The 19,028-nt window shown below is 39.7% G+C and overlaps 1 protein-coding gene across 1 annotated transcript in view; it reads right to left on the minus strand.

Annotated features, from left to right (window-relative positions):
- SVEP1 (sushi, von Willebrand factor type A, EGF and pentraxin domain containing 1) overlaps positions 1-9,182 on the minus strand; it is a 340,439-nt gene extending 331,257 nt beyond the window's left edge. Inside the window, exon 1 of the mRNA XM_043978458.1 lies at positions 8,324-9,182. Coding sequence (XP_043834393.1) covers positions 8,324-8,935 — 612 coding nt within the window. The 5' untranslated portion in view covers positions 8,936-9,182. The remainder of the gene's footprint in view (positions 1-8,323) is intronic.
- Between the last annotated feature and the right edge of the window lie 9,846 nt (positions 9,183-19,028).

Here is a 19,028-nt window from a genome sequence, read left to right on the forward strand (position 1 = left end):
ACACTAAATTCTCTGGGAATTATCTACATAAAAAATCACAAGTTCAACCTCTCTGTCCTCCTTTTAAAAAGTACCCATCACACAGATTTGCTAAGGTTCAAATAAAGATCATTTATATAAAGTACATCACAACTTCAAAGTGCTTCACAAAAAGTTAACTATCATTTTTTTTTATTTATTACTATTCATGCTCTAAGTTAGACAAGAAAATTAGAAATTTTCCGCTAAAGAGAAGTTTGGATTACATGTTTTTCTTGGAAAGTTGAATAAAGGAGTTACTTTCTCAAGTGACGAAAGTAAGAAGAAATAACATTTCATGGGATGTGTGTTCAATCACCTTGAATTGCTCATGATGTGCAAGAACATGCCTTCCTTATCCCACACTCTCACTACATGTTTGGCTCACTTTCTTTTTATTTACTAATGTGTAATTAATGATGTATTTTATGATACTTCTCATGTGCAAGTCAAAATTTCTAACATGTAATATAACCTCCTTATACATTTTACCTGTCATTCTTCACTCATGTTGTTTATGCTTCATTTTCAAAAAGGACCCATGACATCCTGGGATGATGTCTTGACTTGTGCATGAATCAGATTTAAGTAAGGCAGAATTATGTATATTTCTGCTTACCACATATTTGTTCTTTGAGATGATTTTTAGGATCCTTTGGCCTCCTTTCAGCAATTGCCTTAAATCAGTTAAACTTTCCTAACAAGTGGTGATAGAAGGAATACCATTAATTTACCCATTTCCCATTTTCATAAGTTGACAATTTTGCCAAACAGGTCAGCTTGAAGCTGCTGTAATTGTATACAATATCTTCCCATTTATATCTTTTCTCCTAATTTTGGTGTTCATTCTCACCTTTGTTCCAAGGAGCCAGTGATCTGATCACATACCTCTGAAAGTTGATTGTAAAATAATTTCTCTATTAGCAACATCCACACCATTAGTAATTTCCATATTATTTCCAGTTAAACTATAGAAATTTTCTCCTTTGTGTGTGTGATGTTCAACAATTGCCATGTGCAGTACCTTCAAGTCTCTTATTGGAGAAAATATTCATGATACATAAATGCGAGGCATTGACTCTATAAGCCTTTGACCTCTTTCATTCCTTTATCCTAAACTATATTTTCAATTAGCATGTATATTCTGAACAGGTGGTACAGATGAACACTGGTCTAAGTGTAGAATTGAATATGGTCATGAGAGCACGTTGGGTTATATTCAGGGATACCAGGTGAAGTCTTTTCACAACTCAAAGTGCTCCCTGCTGCAAATGTCTATTTTTTAAAAATACCTTCTTGAATCTTAGGCCATCCGAATCTGTTTTCTGATTGCAACACAATAGAAACTGCTATCTCTGAGTTTACCAACAGTCTCTTAATTGCTAAATCTGATGTTTTTTTCTCAGTCCTCACCCTCCCCAATTCCTCTACAGATTTTGACACTGTTGACCTTCTTCTTATCCCTCCTTGGTGTAACAATTGGAATGATGCCACCTTACTGTAGGAAAACTCTGCCATGAGGAGAAGGCGTCTGAGGGCAAGCCATGCGGCTTTCCTTGGCAAGAGGAAGTGACGTTTGCTTGTGGGTACTGTCAATCAAAGCTACCAGCCAATTATCTTGGAACTGTGTGTGCATGTGGATGGGAGATGTTCCCAGTTTCACAGGAGACTTCTGGGAGGAAGGGGGAACCATTGAGTCTTTTTTGGTTCCTGACCTTACCATGACAGGTCGGATGATGGGGTCTCTTAGAAATAGTTAGATTTTTACCTTTCTCTCTGATCCTAATGCTCTTTAATAAATACTTAAACATTTAAATATTCTTGCTAAAGCTTATAATTTATTGGTGATTACTCATTAGATTTTAGATAGTATAGCTAGAATTTTAGCCCCTTACATGGGTTTTTGAATCTGTTTTCTACTACCTGTCTGATATCCTTCTCAGTCTCCTTTGCTGAATCATCACCCGGCTTCTTAGAATGGGAGTATCCAGGGCTCTGTCCTGGACCATCCTCTCTTCTCTTTATATTCTCTTTGCCTTGATGATGTCTCATATGTCTTTGCATTCTCAGTGAAACAAAGTAGCACAGTAGATAATGAGCTAGCCTCAAAGTCTGGAAGACCTGGGTTCAACTCTTTTCTCTGACACATAATGGCTGTGAACCTGGGTAAGTTACTCAGCCTCTCATTGATCAAGCAATTCTCTAAGATTATAAGTGGCATAAAGGGTTTTGACCTGCATTGGAAGAGGAAATTTCCTCACCTGGCATTTCCCTATAGTAGTGAAATCACTGATCCAATGCCTAGGACAGTGTTTTGTACATAGTATGTGTATAAAAAACACCTTTTACAATGTTGGAGCAGATGCCACATATGGCCAGAAAAGGCAATGGGCCAATCACATGGTGCGAGTGGGAGACAACTTTAAGAAAACCAAAATATTTCACTAATCCACAATATGCTAAGAAGTCAAGGGAAAAATTAGCATCATATTTGGTAGCTCTTGGGAAGGATTTACAGGAAGAAATGGACAAGAATGGCCAGTGCAGGATGAGAAGATATGAAGTAATTTTAATATGTATAAGTGAAGAGAATAACTATGATGAGATATCTCCAGGTGGAAAGTAAGAATCATCCCCACAAGGTTTGTGTCAAGTGGGTAGAGGGGTGATGTTTAAAAGGAAGAGAAACAGAAATGATCTGGGGCAGACCAAGGTCACATAACTGGGTAATTGTGGGATGCTACGATCTAGGAAGTTAAAATGAGTGGCTGAATCAGCTATTTGCCAGAAAGTTCACAAATTGGGATAATCTGCTAAAAGTAAGGAAGTAAAAAATGTCGTAAATACAGCATCAAGAGGGGGTATTTTTTTTTTTTTGAGCACAAGTTACTTCCTAAAAGGTTACATCATTTTATTCTGGAAGTTTCCATGACCTGTTCTGATGCAGATCCCATAACAACACAAACAACAACAGCAACAACAATAATAATAATAATGAGATGGTTTAAGACAGAGGTGCTATTATTATCTCTACTTTACAGATGAGGAAATTGACACATAGAGAGGGTTAAGTGACTTTCCCAGGGTCATATAGCTAGTAAGTATCTGAGGCTAAATTTGAACTCAGGTTAAATTTTGGGTCCTATTCCCCTGCTGAGTCAAAGGCCAAATATAAAATACTGTCTTATTCCATATTACCTAAAACCATACAAATCTGGCCTCAGACACTTGACACTTACTAGCTATGTGACCCTGGGAAAGTCACTTAACCCTCATTGCCCCGAAAAAACAAATAAATAAACAAACAAAAAAATAAATGAATAAATGAATAAACAAACAAATTAATAGATAAATAAATAGACAGATAAATAAATAAGTGAGCAAATAAATAGATAAAGAAATAAAGAAATGACTGAATAAAGAAATAAGTAAATGGAAATTAGCTTTTGCCTATTACCTTTAATCAGTAATGGACCTGACTGGCCATTTCTTTCTTGAAGTCAATGAAAAGTTCACCTAACAAATTACTACATGATTAAGTACAATATTAATATAAACATTCAGATTTACTCAATTTCACTCTGTTTTCATTGGGAAATGGGATAGGAGATATCTGTAGCAGAGCATAGGTTGGTCTTGTAAGTCAATCACAGAACCCTTTCTTAAACAATCAACTTACTTATCTTTATTCATTACTAAGCAATGTAGAATTTGATGAGTAAGGTTTAGTCACATTCTGAACCAGAATCATATGTGTCCACAGTAGAATTTTTTCATTCTGTTCTGAAGTAAACATTCTTGTATTTTTCCCCTGAATTCAAAGATTTACCTCTAACTTTTCTAATGATCATATGTGAAAATTTTAGCATTTTAAATAATTTAGTAGTTATTTGATTCTGCAGGGAGTTGGGGCAATGACAAATGGGGCAAGAAAGAAAAAAAAGTCTGTTGATGTATGGGGCAATTGTTTACATGGATTTATCAGTAACTGGCTAAAAGTGAATGGAGACATGAGAATAAAAAGCAGGAATTAGAACAAGGGCTATAAATCTCATAGCCTTTGTGAACTGTTCCCCTTTTACCTTGGACTAAGTCAGTCTTTCAGAAACTTCAGGAAATTTGCTTCTCTGGGTATTTTTAGCAGCTTGGAATGTGTTATACCTGACACTTTAGGTTCAGGGATATAGTATAACCCTTAAGCAGACGCAGGATACCGCTATCATGCCCAAAACTTGGATCCAGACTCAATCCTGGCCAAAGTTATTTGTACCTCTTAGATCAGATTTACCCCACTGGGCAAAGTTGGCCATAGATTATATTGCTTTCCTTTTTTTATCCTCTTTTCCCTCCTTTTGATTCAAATTGATCTTTTTAATCGATGTAGAGAACTCCCAGTATGAACATTCCCTCCATTGATGGAACCCATTAATTTGTCTCTAACTTCTGTTCTTACAGAGTTGCCTATGATATTGAGAAGTTAAGTGATTTGGTCACTCAGCTAGTGTGTATAAGGGGTACTCTTTTGAACCCAGGTCTTTCTGGCTTTAAGGCTATACCATGACCTTTCTGCTATATCATGCTGCCTCTCATTGGACACTTTATTTTACCATGGAAGTGGGTTAGTCAGCTTTGCTCTTCCTTTACAAGTCTGTCTCAGATTTAGAGCACTCTCCTTTGTTCAGTAATCAGTAGCCTTACAACTGTAGGCAGTGGTGGTTCTCACCAGATATCCCCATCAGCTCATCTGCAGAAGTAGAACCCTAGGGGGGGCTTTTAGATGAGACAGCACATTCTCCACCAATGGATCATATTTCTGGAATCCTGGAACAGTTTAGGAATTTTTCAAAGGAATTTTCATGCTATGTTTGTTTAACAACCATTCAGCAAAAAGGAAGTGGAAATGAGGGGCTTGGAAGATGGAGTTGTTCTGGTTTCACAATGGGATCAATTCAAAAGGGGCAGTTTAGGAAAAGGAAATGCATAAAAGTTGCTGCTCAGAAGAGAAATTAAAACAAAGAGATTCTGTAATACAAAGTTTCTCCAGAAAGAAAAGGCACTATTAGGCTGGAGGGCTTTCTGATAAACTCCAAACCAGCAAGGAACAATGGTGTGTATAATTAGGTGGGTGGTGGATTGATCCCAATACCCCACCCTATTCCCCAACCACACCCATTCCTCCCCTCCCCTAGTTATCTCCAACTCTTGGTCATTTATCTCTAAGGAGATGCGGGCACACATACACAAGAACCATTTGCTCTACTCTATTCTTTGGTTTCTTGCTGAGATGGAGGGACTCAATACATCTCTCCACTATAATGATATCCATCCATATAATGAGCAGTTGTTCAAACACCTTTGGAAATCTCCAAAGAGAGTTGAACAATCATTTGCCAGGGACCTTATAGCATGTAAGGCTGGACTAGAAAACAGTGTGGAGCATAGTGAAAGGAACCATGTATTTGTCATCAGAGGTTCTGGGTTCTAATCCTGATTCTGCTACTTTCTACTTATGTGACCATAAATGTCTGTTGGCCTCAGTTTCCTCGTCTGTAAAATGAAGGCTTAGATTAAAAAATAATAGTAGCTAGTATTTCTATAGCACCTACTATGTGCTATGCATTGTGTTAAGTAATTTACAAATGTCATTTCATCTTCACAACAGCCCTGGGATGTTGGTGCTATTATTATCCTCATTTTATAGTAGAGGAAAAGGAAGCAAACAAAAATTAAGTGAATTGCCCAAAGTCATACAGCTAGCAAAGACCAGTGCTCCATCTACTGCACCACCTAGTTGTCTCTGCAATAAAATACATAGTGTGGATTATATAATGTCTAATGTACCTTCCATCTCTAGATTCTACATTCTTCTATGATCCTCCCCAATAATACAATCTTAGGACATTCCCCCAACCTGTCTGTACTCTCTCCAAGTCTTAAGATAGAGACCAGACCTGTGATTTCATTGACAGAGAGAACTTCCAGTGGGGGAAACTCCATGTAGTTTCTTTGCAATTTGCAGTCTTAGAATATTGCTTAGACCATTGAATGAATTGCTCTGGGTCAGTGTCAGTGTGGCTGAAAAGTGGGATTTACACCTAGATCTCCAGGCCTCTGAGATCAGCTTTCTACCCACTCTCTACTCTGCAACCACTGCCTCTCTCAAGTGCTAAGGAAGGAACATTATTATTCCCACATAGCACATTGTTTACTTATTACCTCAAGATGATAAAGGAAGCCAACTTGGTCGATGAAAGATGTTGCAAAATTTTATGTAAAGAGAAAAGGACTAAATTTATTTTGTTGTTTTTAAATCACATGTTCAGTTTTTCAGTGTGTTTGCATAGGTTTTAGAAAATTAATTTTTCCTGGGGATATTCACTCAGTTTCATGATCTTAAAATTTCATTCTCATTATCAGTATCACTTGAAACCAAAGAATTTCAGAGGTCAGTCACTAAGAATGTTACCTTCCTACCCTCCACGGGTTGGACAACTTTCAAATGGGGCTTTTTTTTTCCTAATAAAGTTAGGTTTCAAAACAAAATCCATACAAAAATTGACCATTTTTAAAACTTTCTGCTGAAATTTGTCTTTCTGTTTTCTAGAGAAAGTAAAAATGATGTCATGAGTCAGTCCTCATCAGGACTGTCACTGTTGAATTTTTACTCTATGCTACTCACCTCCTAAAAACACAGGATAGGGACTGCTGAATCTAGTCAACGGATATGGATTTGAGTCCCACCTTGCCACTTAGCTGTGGACCTTAGGAAGATCACTCAATTTCTCTTGATTTCAATTTTATCATCAATAAAAGGAGCAGGTTGAAATAGATGTACTTTGAGGTTCCTTGCAGCTCTAAACCTAGCATTGGTAAATTATCTTTTTGTTTTGTTGGGTTTTTTTGCGTTTTGTTGTTGGGCAATTGAGGTTAAGTGACTTGCCCAGGGTCACACAGCTAGTTAGTGTCAAGTGTCTGAGGCCAGATTTGAACTTAGGTCCTCCGAAATCCAGGGCCGGTGCTTATCCACTGTGCCACCTAGCTGCCCCCATAAATGATCTTTTAAGGGCTCATACAGATAGTGGAGATTGTAGCTAAAAGTGGAGTAAAGTTGAACGACTAACAAAATTGACCTATTTTATATATCAAAACAGTTTTAGAGTTCAAAGAAAACTGGATAAAGATGTGCAAATTACTTTCCATTGAAAATATCAGGGGCAGCTAGATGGTGCAGTGGATAGAGCATGGGCCCTGGAGTCAGGAAGACCTGAGTTCAAATCAGGCCTCAGACACTTAACACTTACTAGCTGTGTGACCCTAGGCAAGTCACTTAACCCCAATTGCCTCACTTAAGGGAAAAAAAAAAAGAAAGAAAATATCCAACATTACAATAAGCTTCAGAGAACTAGGATTCAAGCCATACTACAATCCATCATGACAGCCAAACATAAAATACCTAAGTAAAAAAAACTCAGATATTCACTTGTTCATCCTCCCCACCCCCAAACCAGTTATCAGTATGTGGATACATGCCCTTTACAGATGAATAAGGTGCCCATTATATAGGGAATAAATCCCTCACAATCTTTTTCTTTTGCCTCCTGGAGTTCGAATTCTACCACAGATAGATATTACCTTCTTGACCTGGAGACAGTCACTTAAAATCCTTGGGCCTCAGTTTCCTCAGCTGTCAAATAAGGAGTTGCACTAGATGGCCCCTTAGGCCTCTTCCAGGTTTCGTTCTATTATGCTATGATCTTTTACAGCTCAGGTTATTAACCGGGGGTACGACCTTGTTTTTAAATTATACTTATAACTTTATATCATAGTTGATTTCTTGTATAATCTTATGCATTTTACTTTATGCATTTAAAATAGTATTCTGAAAAAAAGCACATAGGCTTCACCAGACTGCCCGACGTCCACAGAAATGAAGCTTGGCTTTACAGGTATATTACCAACCAGGTCGGAGCTTAATGCACCCCATCCCGTGACCTGATCTAAGCATAGAAATACACGAAGTTAAAGTTCCCCTTTGGATTTCCTACTCTATCTCCACATCCCTCTTCCTCCTCCAGCACACCTTACTGCCTCCTACTGCTGCTTCTGAACAGGTATGATGACCACTGGTCTATAGCGGGCACCTGAGAATTGTGTAGGGGAGGATCAGAGGGAATGAGAGTGTGCAGGGCATCCTCTCTCCACGTGTGCGTGGGTGCTTTTGCGGAGGGGCGGCTGGGAGCGTCTGGGGCAGGGGGGAACGGTGGGAGCCCTCGATGGAGGGCTGTCGGAGAGAGCGCACTCTTACCGCGGCTTGCTGGAAAGCGCCCTTGGTGTAGGTGCCCCCGCCTCGGTAAGCGATCTTGGGGATCTCGCGGTTGAGCAGCGAGCACTTGTGCTGGTGCGCCCGGCTGGAGGAGATGTAGTCCACGCGCGGCACCACGTTGTTCTTGGACGAGAAGGTGACGATGGCCACGCGGGTGGCGCTAGGCACCACGGGGAAGTCGGACAGCAGCTTCTTGACGAACTTGAGCTCGTTGAGGAAGTTGGCGTGGCCCACGCTCGAGGACTCGTCCACCAGGAACACCAGGTCCAGGCTGTGGCTCCGCTCGCGGAGCCTCCTCACGTTGCGCTTGAAGGACTGGCCCAGCTTCTCCACTTTGTTCTCCTGGGCGTCGGAGAGAAGCGGCGGCGGCGGGGGCGGCGGGAGCGCCCCCGCCAGCGACCGCCGGGGCTCCCGCTCCTGCCGCTGCCGCGGCGAGGCCGCCTGCGGGAAGGAAGAGGAGGAGGAGGAGAAGGAGGAAGAAGAGGGTGGGAAGAAGCTAAAGCTGAAATTTCCCGACGTGGGCATCTGCTGAAACGCCGTCCAGCCAGAAACCAGAGAGAGACCCCAGCAAAAAAGAGGCAGCAGACGCCACATCGTAGAGCGGATGAGGGAGACCTGCTCCTGCCCTGAGTCCGGCAGCGGCGGCAGCAGCAGCTGCGGGAGCAGCGGCACGAGTGCCACAACTCTGATTGTCCCCTCTCTGGCACTGACAGCCCTCTTTCTCCCTGGTCCGGTCAGAAGGTGCCGGAGGCAGCCTCCCTCCCGAGTGCCTCAGGTATCTGCCGCTGTCCCCGATCCCTTTAATCCAACACGTTGGGAGGAGGATCTACAAGCTCTCCCCTCCTTCAGCTCAGGGGGTTCTGGCTCTGCTGAGAACGAAATGCTTTCTCAATCTCTCTCCCTCTCTCTGTCTTTTCTTTCCCCTCCCCTCCTCCTCTTTCCTTCCCCGAAACCTATAAAATGTTTGAAGGAAAGGGGGCAGTCAAGATAAATATCTTTACGTCCCTCTTTCCCTTTCTCTTTCTCTCTCCTCCCCTCCGTCCCTGTTCATGCTGAAGTTTCTGAGATTCCGTGTCACCAGAACCCCATGTCTGTCAGGCTGTCAACATTCCCAAAGAAAACACAGCGGCACCGAAGCCTTGATTGATCCCATATGTCTGGCGTGGCGCTGCAGAGGCATTCACTGGAGAGGAATCCAGATACCGGGAGTGCCAAGGTAATTGGAACCACTTTGTATAGGAAAATACACAAGCAGACGGGCCAGGGAGTTGCAAGCACCTTTTAAAACAAGCATCACCTTTCCTGCAAGAGTATTCTTGGAGTGTTGTAGGCCACCATGGCTCTTGTTTTCCTCTCTTTACTCTCCACCCCCTCCCCCCCCCCAACTCTCCACCTCCACTCCAGAACCTCTCACTCTCATGAGAAACAGCTCTTTCAACATAATCTAGTTTGAGTTGCTGATATCTGTTTAATTAATCAGGAATCAAGGACCGCTGATATTCCGGATGAAATGAAAAAACACAGCTAAAGGGCAAACTCTTGGGCTGCAGCGAATTGGGGAGTCTTTCATTGGACACTACTAAGTAACTCCCAGAAACAGTTTACTTGGTCTTTTTTCACATAGGACTGTCTTACCAGATCTTTGTTTTTCTTACGTCTCATTGCCATGCTATAATACCTTTTATTACATAGCATTTTATATATTTTTTAAATATTTTTCTAAATCATTCAATATTTGATATTTCATTTGGTCTTATCAGATTCTCCAATCTTCACAACAACTTTATTAGGGAGATAGGACACGTATTCTCTCCATTTACTATCTAGATGAGAACTCAGACATTTTAGATTTGTTCCAAAACAGAAGTCCTCATTCCCAAATCTACCCCTCATTCTAACTCCTCTCTTTCTGTCAAAAGCATCACAATATTTCTAGTCGCCCAAATTTTTTATGCCTGTTTATTTTTTCATAGGTTGTTGTTTTAAATCTGGAAGGGACCTGAAATGCCATCTAGTCCAAACTCCTCACTTTTACAGATGAAGAAGCTGATTACCAGAGAGACTTAATGATTTACCCAAGGTCACATATGTAGTAAATGATGCAGCCAGGATTTGAATGTAGGTCTTCTGACAGCAAAACCAATCAGCATTTCCAATTTACCACAACCCTTAACTCTTCACTCTCCCTCACTTCTGACATCTGGTCAGTGGCCATTTCTTTCTTTCTTTCTTTCTTTCTTTCTTTCTTTCTTTCTTTCTTTCTTTCTTTCTTTCTTTCTTTCTTTCTTTCTTTCTTTCTTTCTTTCTTTCTTTTTTGTGAGGCAATTGGGGTTAAGTGACTTGCCCAGGGTCACACAGCTAGTAAGTGTAAAGTGTCTGAGGTCAGATTTCAACTCTGGTCCTCCTGACTCCAGGGCCGGTGCTCTATCCACTGCACCACCTAGCTGCCCTCAGTGACCATTTCTTGCTGATTCCACTTCTTTAACATCTCTCACATTTTGTTGTTGTTCAGTCATGTCCAACTCTTCATGACCCTATTTGGGGTTTTCTTGGCAAAGATACTGGAGTAGTTTGCCTTTTCCTTCTCCAGTTCATTTTCCAGCTGAGGGAACTGAGGCAAACAGGGTTAAGTGACTTGCCCAGAGTCACACAGTTAATAAGCGTATGAGGCCAGATTTGAACTCAGGAAGATGAGTCTTCCTGACTCCAGTCCCTGCACTGGCCCATATTTAACTGATTCTGTTTACTCACATAGCCATTACCCCTGGTATAGATCCCCATCACCTCTTGCCTGGACTATATGGCAACAGTCTTCTAACTGGTCTCCCAGCCTCAAGTTTCTCCCTTCTTCATTCAGTACATCCTCCCCTCAACTTCCAGAATATTATTCCCAAAGCACTGATCTCTAGTTGTTACTTCCCTTCCAGTGACTCCTTACTGCCTCTAAGATCAAATTGAAATTCCTCTGGCATTTAAAGCTCTTCACAATCTAGCTCTAGTCTATTTTTCCAGGCTAATTAGCCCCCATTCACTACATTCCAGGCAAACTGGCCTACTGGCTCTTCCTCACTCATGACATTCCATCTTCCTTTTGAACAAGCTGTTCTCCAGGCCTGGAATCTATTCCCTTCTTATCTCTGTTTCTTAGAATCCCTAACTTACTTCAAAGCTCTTCTCAAACACCACAGCCTACAGGAGACCTTTCCTTGTATTTACTTTGTGTATATATGTAAATTTGCAAAGTACTTTTACTGACCCCAAACTTCCCCTAATAGCAAAAGCCCATCTTTTCAATGCAGATATTTCTCCCATGTTGCTGTGTGACAGTGGGACCCAGAACACCACTGCTTCCAAAGAATTAAAGATGAAAAATCAGAGGGTAATGGAAAGGCTCATGGTAGGTGTGAGTAGGCCACAACATATAACCGACAAGGAATCCTGAAGAACAGGAATAAAAGATGTTATGGAAGGAATACAAGACAACTGTATGATAGAAAGGAAAAATGGGCTAGTCATATTGATGTCAAGGTATGAGAAGTTGATGCTACACTGCTCCACTGATGCTCTTCTGATGGGAGAAACTAAGGGAGACCTTCAGCCAGTTGGGTACATCCCTTGTATCAAACGGTTTTGGTTTTGTGGGGCAATGAGGATTAAGTAACTTGCCCAGGGTCACACAGCTAGTAAATGTCAAATGTCTGAGGCCAGATTTGAACTCATTCAGGTCCTCCTGAATCCAGGGCCAGTGCTTTATCCACTGCACTACCTAGCTGTACCCCCCACACCCCCACACCCCCACACCCCCTACCAAACTTTAAGGAGATGATGGATGAGAGTTACACAGGAGGGGCAGGCATGGATAGAGTGTCTTTTGCATCATGGGAGGCAACTTTCAAATCTATGAAACCATGTTGGTATTCAAATATATTTTAAGTTTACTTATGTATTTACTTGTATGAACACTTGCTTCCCATAGTAGATGATAAATGAGGGAAAAATCTGTTTTGTTTTTAACTTTATATCCCCAATGACTTGCACAGTGACTGTAACATAGTAGGTACTCAAATATTTGGTTATTGATTTGTTCTTTTCTATATTGACCCTCTGTGGAGCTCAGAAGAAAAGCTACCATATAAGAGAGAGGCCAGCTGATATTGCTTATATTCAATGTAATTAAATTGAAAAGGCGAATATTAAGTAACTACTACATATCAGGTCCTATGTTAGGCACTGGAGACACAAAGACAAAAACAAAATAACCCCTTCCTTCAAGGAACTTGACCTTTACTGAGGGTGGATATACCACATAGACCCCATGAGGCAAATAAGTAAATATATAACATACATAAAATAAATATAAAGTAATTTCAGGGTGAGGGAGGAGCACTATCAAACAACAAATATTCATTAGGCATCAGCTTTGTTCCAGACATAGTAACATAGTAATCTTTGAATACAACAATTACATCAATACTTGGAATACAACATTCCAAAATTCTCAACTGGGTTTTTAGGTCCTCCAGGACAGAAATCATACAATATCTTGTTCATCCTTCTCAAGTGATGGGTACAGATATAATATTTAATCAATACTAATAGCTTGGTGATATACATTTGCAGGAATTTAAAGCTCTTTTGTTGTGTATTGCCTGGACAAGCACTGTCGGGGGGCCTTTTTACAATTGTGCTTTGTCTTACTAAATTCAAGAAGCAGCATGGGGTAAATTGATAGAGTTCTGGACCTGTAGTCAGGAAGATCTGGGTTCAAATCTTGCATCTGTGTGACTGTGGGCAAATCAATTAGCCTGTGTGTCTCAGGCAACTCCTTTGGATTTATCTTGTAAGTCACCAACAGGTTACGGTCTGCATTGTTGGAGGCAGTTCCCACATCTAGAGTTCTCTATGTTAATTTAAAAACCCTCAACAAATTCTTGTGGAATTTCCATGTTATAAAGTTAATGGTTGAGCAAACCAAAAAAAAAATTTCCAAAGGCCAGGTCCGTACAGCATAAAGTCAAATGAAAGGCTAAAACTAACTAGGAAATTTAGATAGGAAATATAACATGCATATTCATTGTCCCCACTAATGATGATTGTACATGTAGGATGTGTGCCCCATGTTTGAGTTAAATTAGGGTCCTATGATGAATTTAAATTCTATGTATTTTCATTAAATTTATTTTGCTTTGACATAATTGTATCCTTTATTTGATTAAAAAAAGTACATAAATTAGTGGGGGCTCATGGGCTTTGTTTTTGAGGGGATGAAGACTGACAGAATACCTTGAAATGTGTGTAGATATTCCCAGGATCTTACACATATGAGAAGAGTGGTCCTAGTGCCACATTGAACAAACATATATATGTACACACATTTTGGTCCAGGGGTATAATTTCATTAGTTTCAAAGAACTGGCCTATGAATAAATTCCCAGTGATTTGCAATTTATATAAAACTATAAAAAGTTGCCCAAAATATTGAGAGGTTAAGTGAGTTGGCCAGGATTATATAACTGGTTATGTGTTAGAAGTAGAACTTGAATATAGGCCTTCCTGACTCTGAGACTATTTCTCCATCTATCCAGAAACTATACTGTCTTTTAGCCTGATTGATTAATATTATGAATGTACGTATTTGTGTGTGTGTATACATAAGAAGTGAGACACGGATAAATGGCTGTATGTATAGTAGAAAGAGCACTTGATTTACAGTCAATGAGACCAGAATTCAAATCCTGCTCAGAAAGGTATTAGCTGTGTAACCCTGGGCAAACCACTTGACATCTTAGAACTTTAGTTTCCTAGAGGTGTGATTTAAACAATTCATTAACCACTGTTTCCCTCAGTTTCTTCATTTGTAAAATAGAGATAATAATAGCACCTACTTCCCAGGGTTGTTGTGAGGATCAAATAAGATAAAAATTTTAAAGCCACTAGCACAGTGCCTGGTACATAGTAAGTGCTGTATATATGTTAGCTATTATTGTTGTTGTTATTGTTGTTATTGTTATTATTATTATTTAGGATAATAATAGCATTTAATTATGTTGCCTTTCTTTTTAAAAAGAGTTTTTTTGGTGAGTATCAAATAATATAATGTACATAAAGTAAATTTGCAACCCTTACACTTAAATGTGAAATATCGTGATCATCCAGCAAAGGAGACAAACAGGAGAAGTTGAAGTGAGTAGGGTCATGAAAATATCAGGAGAAATGAGTATACAAGAAGTGAGTAATCAACAAAAACAAAAAAAGACAGAGACTGTGGAAAAGGAGACTGGATTTAGTAATTAAGAGATTGCTAACTTTGGAGAGAGCAGTCTCAGTTTAATGGTAGGCTTGGAAGCCGGTTTTTAAAGTGTTGAGAAATGAGTGGGAAGTGAGGAAGTGGAGGCATTCCCTAGCATACAAATACAGACTAAAAACCCAATTGCATATTTATAGGTATATTTCACAGTGTGAAAATGAAATCTCAGAGTGACCCAAGTTAACTCCATCAAAAATTAATTCTGAAGTCACTCAGAATACTCCGTGACTACATTTAAAGTTGATAGCATTGTAGATATTTCTATTTCAGCTCTTGAGGAGTTCTCATTTTTGGAACAAAATTATTATTGCTTAAGGAGAAGCCTAGATGCTACAAGAAACTATAAAAGTCACCTAACTCTATAACTATTCATTCAAATTGTTCTTGGCTACAAATGCCATGAACACATCATAGTCATTTGTAAGATTGTAGAATCTTAGGTTGAGAGACGGAAAGAAATGTCCAGATCATTAGTCCAAATATCTCATTTCACAAATGAAGCTGCTAAGGTGCCAAGAGACATGGTGACTTACCTGAGGTCACGTAAGTAGGATTTGGCAGAAACACTATTCAATCCCATGTTTTCTAACTCCAGATCCAATGTTCTTTCCAATACTGCCACGCTTACCAAGAGAAACTATAATCGTTACCTGACTGTAAAGTGATCAGGGTATGCTCTCCATGTTTTTATGTCTATATGACTACCAGATGAATACATTCAGCCCTCATCTCTCTTCTGAACATCACACATCACCAATTATCAACTATTCATCTCCAATTACATATTCCATTGGCATCTCGAAATTAGTATCCAAAAGAGAATTCATTTTATTTCTCAAAAAAAAAAATCTCTTCTCCCAAATTCCTTATTTCTATTGAAGGCATCACCATTCTTCCAGTTACCCAGGTTTGCAATGTGAGAGCCATCTTTGACTCTTTATTCTCTCTCACCCCTCATTTCTTTCTTTCTTTCTTTTTTTATATTGCAAATCAGCTTTATTGAGGGGAGATTCTCATACAGTGGAAGGCTGGTCAGTGAGGATGGACACAAGTCCTCTATGGAGCTATATGCTCAACACAGAGAAGCATGGTAGGTTATTACAGGGTACTTATCTGAGCTAATTAGGACCAGACATTGGGAGTAGGGTGTGAGGAGACTGGGGTAGGTCAAGCTTCAGGACTGTAACTAATTCATGTTAGGGGGAACTGAGGAAATGGATAGCTAATTAATATTCACATTACTGGCCCTCAGGAAAAGGGGGCTTTGATTATAGAGTGACTCAGTTGTGTATTGTTTTATTTTTTTTAATTTCCTTGGGACTTCTTTGTTTAAAGTCACGAGGAGGGAGCTACTGTATTACTTACAATATCCCATTGTGTTCTACCATTCTCAGATCTTATCAAGTAGTTCAGTTCTGGGAAAGGCAGTTTAAGAAGGGCATTCATAAATTGGAGAGTATTGATCAGAGGTCAACCAGGATGGTAAAGCACCTTAAGTCCCTGCCATTGGAGGATTAGTTGAAGGAACTAGGAATGTTAAACCTGGAGAAGAGAAGATTTGGGGTAGGGAGCTGGGGAAGAGAAGGGATGACATTTTAGTTGTCTTCATATTTTTTAAGGGGCTGTTATAGGGAAGAAGGATTAGACTTCTTCTGTTAGACACAAGAGGAAAGAATGAAGGAAAAAATTTCCTAACAATTAAAACTGTCCCAAAGCTCCTTCAGGAAGTGGCCAGTTCTCATCTTCAGGGGCTTTTGTTTGTTGTTACCGAGTAATTTTTCAGTCGTGTCCCATTCTTTGTGATCCCATTTGGGATTTTCTTGGCAAAGATGCTGGAGTGGTTTGCCATATCCTGCTCCAACTCATTGTACAGATGAAGAAACTGAGGCAAACTCATTTGCAATCTATTACTAACTCTTATAACTCCTTACTGAACAATGTGTCTAGGATCTGTCTTCTTCCCTGACAGAACCTTTAACTTAGTTCTGACTCTCTTCACCTTGTACCTGAATTATTATAAGAATCTCCTAATTGGTCTATCTGCTTCTAGTCTTTCTAGCCAAATCTATCTATCCTCCATTCTACTGTCAGTTTGATATTCCTCAAACAATGATCTGTATATGTTAGTTTCCTTCTCACAGTTTCATTGGCTCCCTATTGACTCTAAGATAAAACACAAAATCTAGATCTTTGCATTTCATGCCCTTAACCACGTCACCCACCTCCCTTTTGACCTACCATTGCATATTACTCCCTTTCCTGTATGCTTGATTTCAATTAACCTGGCCTGCCTACTGACTGATACCCATATAGGATATTCTATTTTCCATCTGTATTTTTGTATAACTGGCCTTTTATAATCTGACATGTATCTCATTGCTTACTATATTTATACTTTATATTAATTTTGAGAGAGATAGAGAGTGTGACATACTGGAACTGGCCTTGGAGTCAGGAAGACCTGGGCTCTTATCTTTGATATACCCTGGCTTTGTGACCCAGGGCAGATAACTTAAATTCTCACCCCCAGGCAACTGTTTAAGGTATAGAGCAGGTATCCATATGCTTTGATGGAGAAAGTTCTTCAAGGGCTACCCACAATACCAATGAAATCACAGGTTTGATTAAAAAAAACTTTATATTTACTTTTCTGTGTACATGTCACATCTCCCCCAGTAAAATGTGAACATCTTGATTGCAGGAATTATTTTGATTTTTGTCTTTGTATCCCTATTGCCTAGCATAGTGCCTTGCATGGGACCAAAGCTAAACAAATCTTTGTTGAATACTAATAGTTAGCATTTACATAACATTGTAAGGTGCTTTACAAATATTATCTCAATTCATCTTCACAACAACCCTGGAAGATAGATGCTATAATTAACCCACAGAAGAAATGGAGGCAAACAAGGATTAAGTGACTTGCTCAGAGTCACACAAACAGCAAATGTCTGAAGCAGGATTAGAACTCTGGGCTTCTTGAATCTAGGACAAATGGCCCATCAATTGTACCACCTATGTGCCCTAAATAGAATAATTGTTGTTATTCATCCTTCGTTCTAGAAGAAGATCAATGACATCAGGAAGGTGATTTCTTGACTTGCAAGTGAATTAGACTTAAGTAAGGTCATCAGCTTCACTCTCTCCTCCAGAGTTATCAGAGTCCAGTGGCAAGGTGTAGGTCAAGATGGCCCTGCTTGCAATGGGAGACTTTGGTCTTTTTAAGCTAAGGTCTTTCCCAGGCCTCAGAATAATACTTCATTCTCTGAACCTACCATTCAAACATCCTTTAGCTAATGTGTCTTACTCAGTAATAAAACATTAATATATTATTTCCAAAAAGAAAAATGCCAAAATCAAATATGCTTCTTAAATCAATGTGTGATTTAGCATGTTCAGGAATTCCCTCTAATGATGAAGAGTATAACTCAACCACACATACCCTTGCTTTATGACTCTCATCTGTGTTCTCTCGAAGGCTGCCACAAAAGACCTAAACAGCATGTTGGAGATCTTCAATTTCTCCTGATACTGTGAAGGTGCCAGTAGAGCACTTTGGCTATCCGTCCATCATCCCCTCCTCTTGCCATGTGGCTAGACCACCTTCTCATCCTACAATCCCTTAATTATTTCCTTTAGGCTTTTTCTTCTTCAGAGTTCCTGTTGCTTATAAAAGCCTGCTCGCGTTGATCACAGACTTCTCCATTGCCCTCTGTGTGCCTCATGGTTTTCCATATCTTACCACTGGACAGCAACACCAGTAAAATGGTAGTACTGAGTTTTTGCTTTCATGGGAAGCTTAGGGTCACTAAACAACATTACAATTTACCTGTTCCACTCCTGCTCAATTCTAGGCCCAATTTGTTGGCTATCTGCACTGTCCTCAGCTATACATGTTACTGGACAGGCTCTGTGTATTCATACTTTTTGTAGTGGCCCCTCAATACCCTCACAATGGTATTGACTTCAGCACAGATCTCCTCTACATGTACTTAGTCCATCTGACCACTTTGCTTCTCTTTGTTCACTCAAATGCAATTTCTACCCTTCCTCTAAGTAAATCTGATTTAAGTATGGCGGTTTCTCAATAGAAAAATAGTTTGTAAAAAATAGGTTTTGCAATTGCTTTCCATTTTTCTTTTGTCTGTAGCCTTCTTTCAATTTTCAACCTAGGTATGCCCCTAGATCTCAGATTTAAAGTTGTTGTTGTTGTTGTAGTACTTGTAGTTGAATTGTTTCAGTCATATCTGACTCTTTGTGATGACTTTTGAGGTTTTTTTGGCAAAGATACTGGATTAGTTTGCCATTTCCTTTTCCGGCTCATTTTGCAGATGACAAATGGAGGCAAAAGAGGTTAAATGACCTGCCTAGGGTCACACA

Source organism: Dromiciops gliroides, chromosome 1, assembly GCF_019393635.1.
Source record: "Dromiciops gliroides isolate mDroGli1 chromosome 1, mDroGli1.pri, whole genome shotgun sequence".
NCBI classification, from domain to species: domain Eukaryota; kingdom Metazoa; phylum Chordata; class Mammalia; order Microbiotheria; family Microbiotheriidae; genus Dromiciops; species Dromiciops gliroides.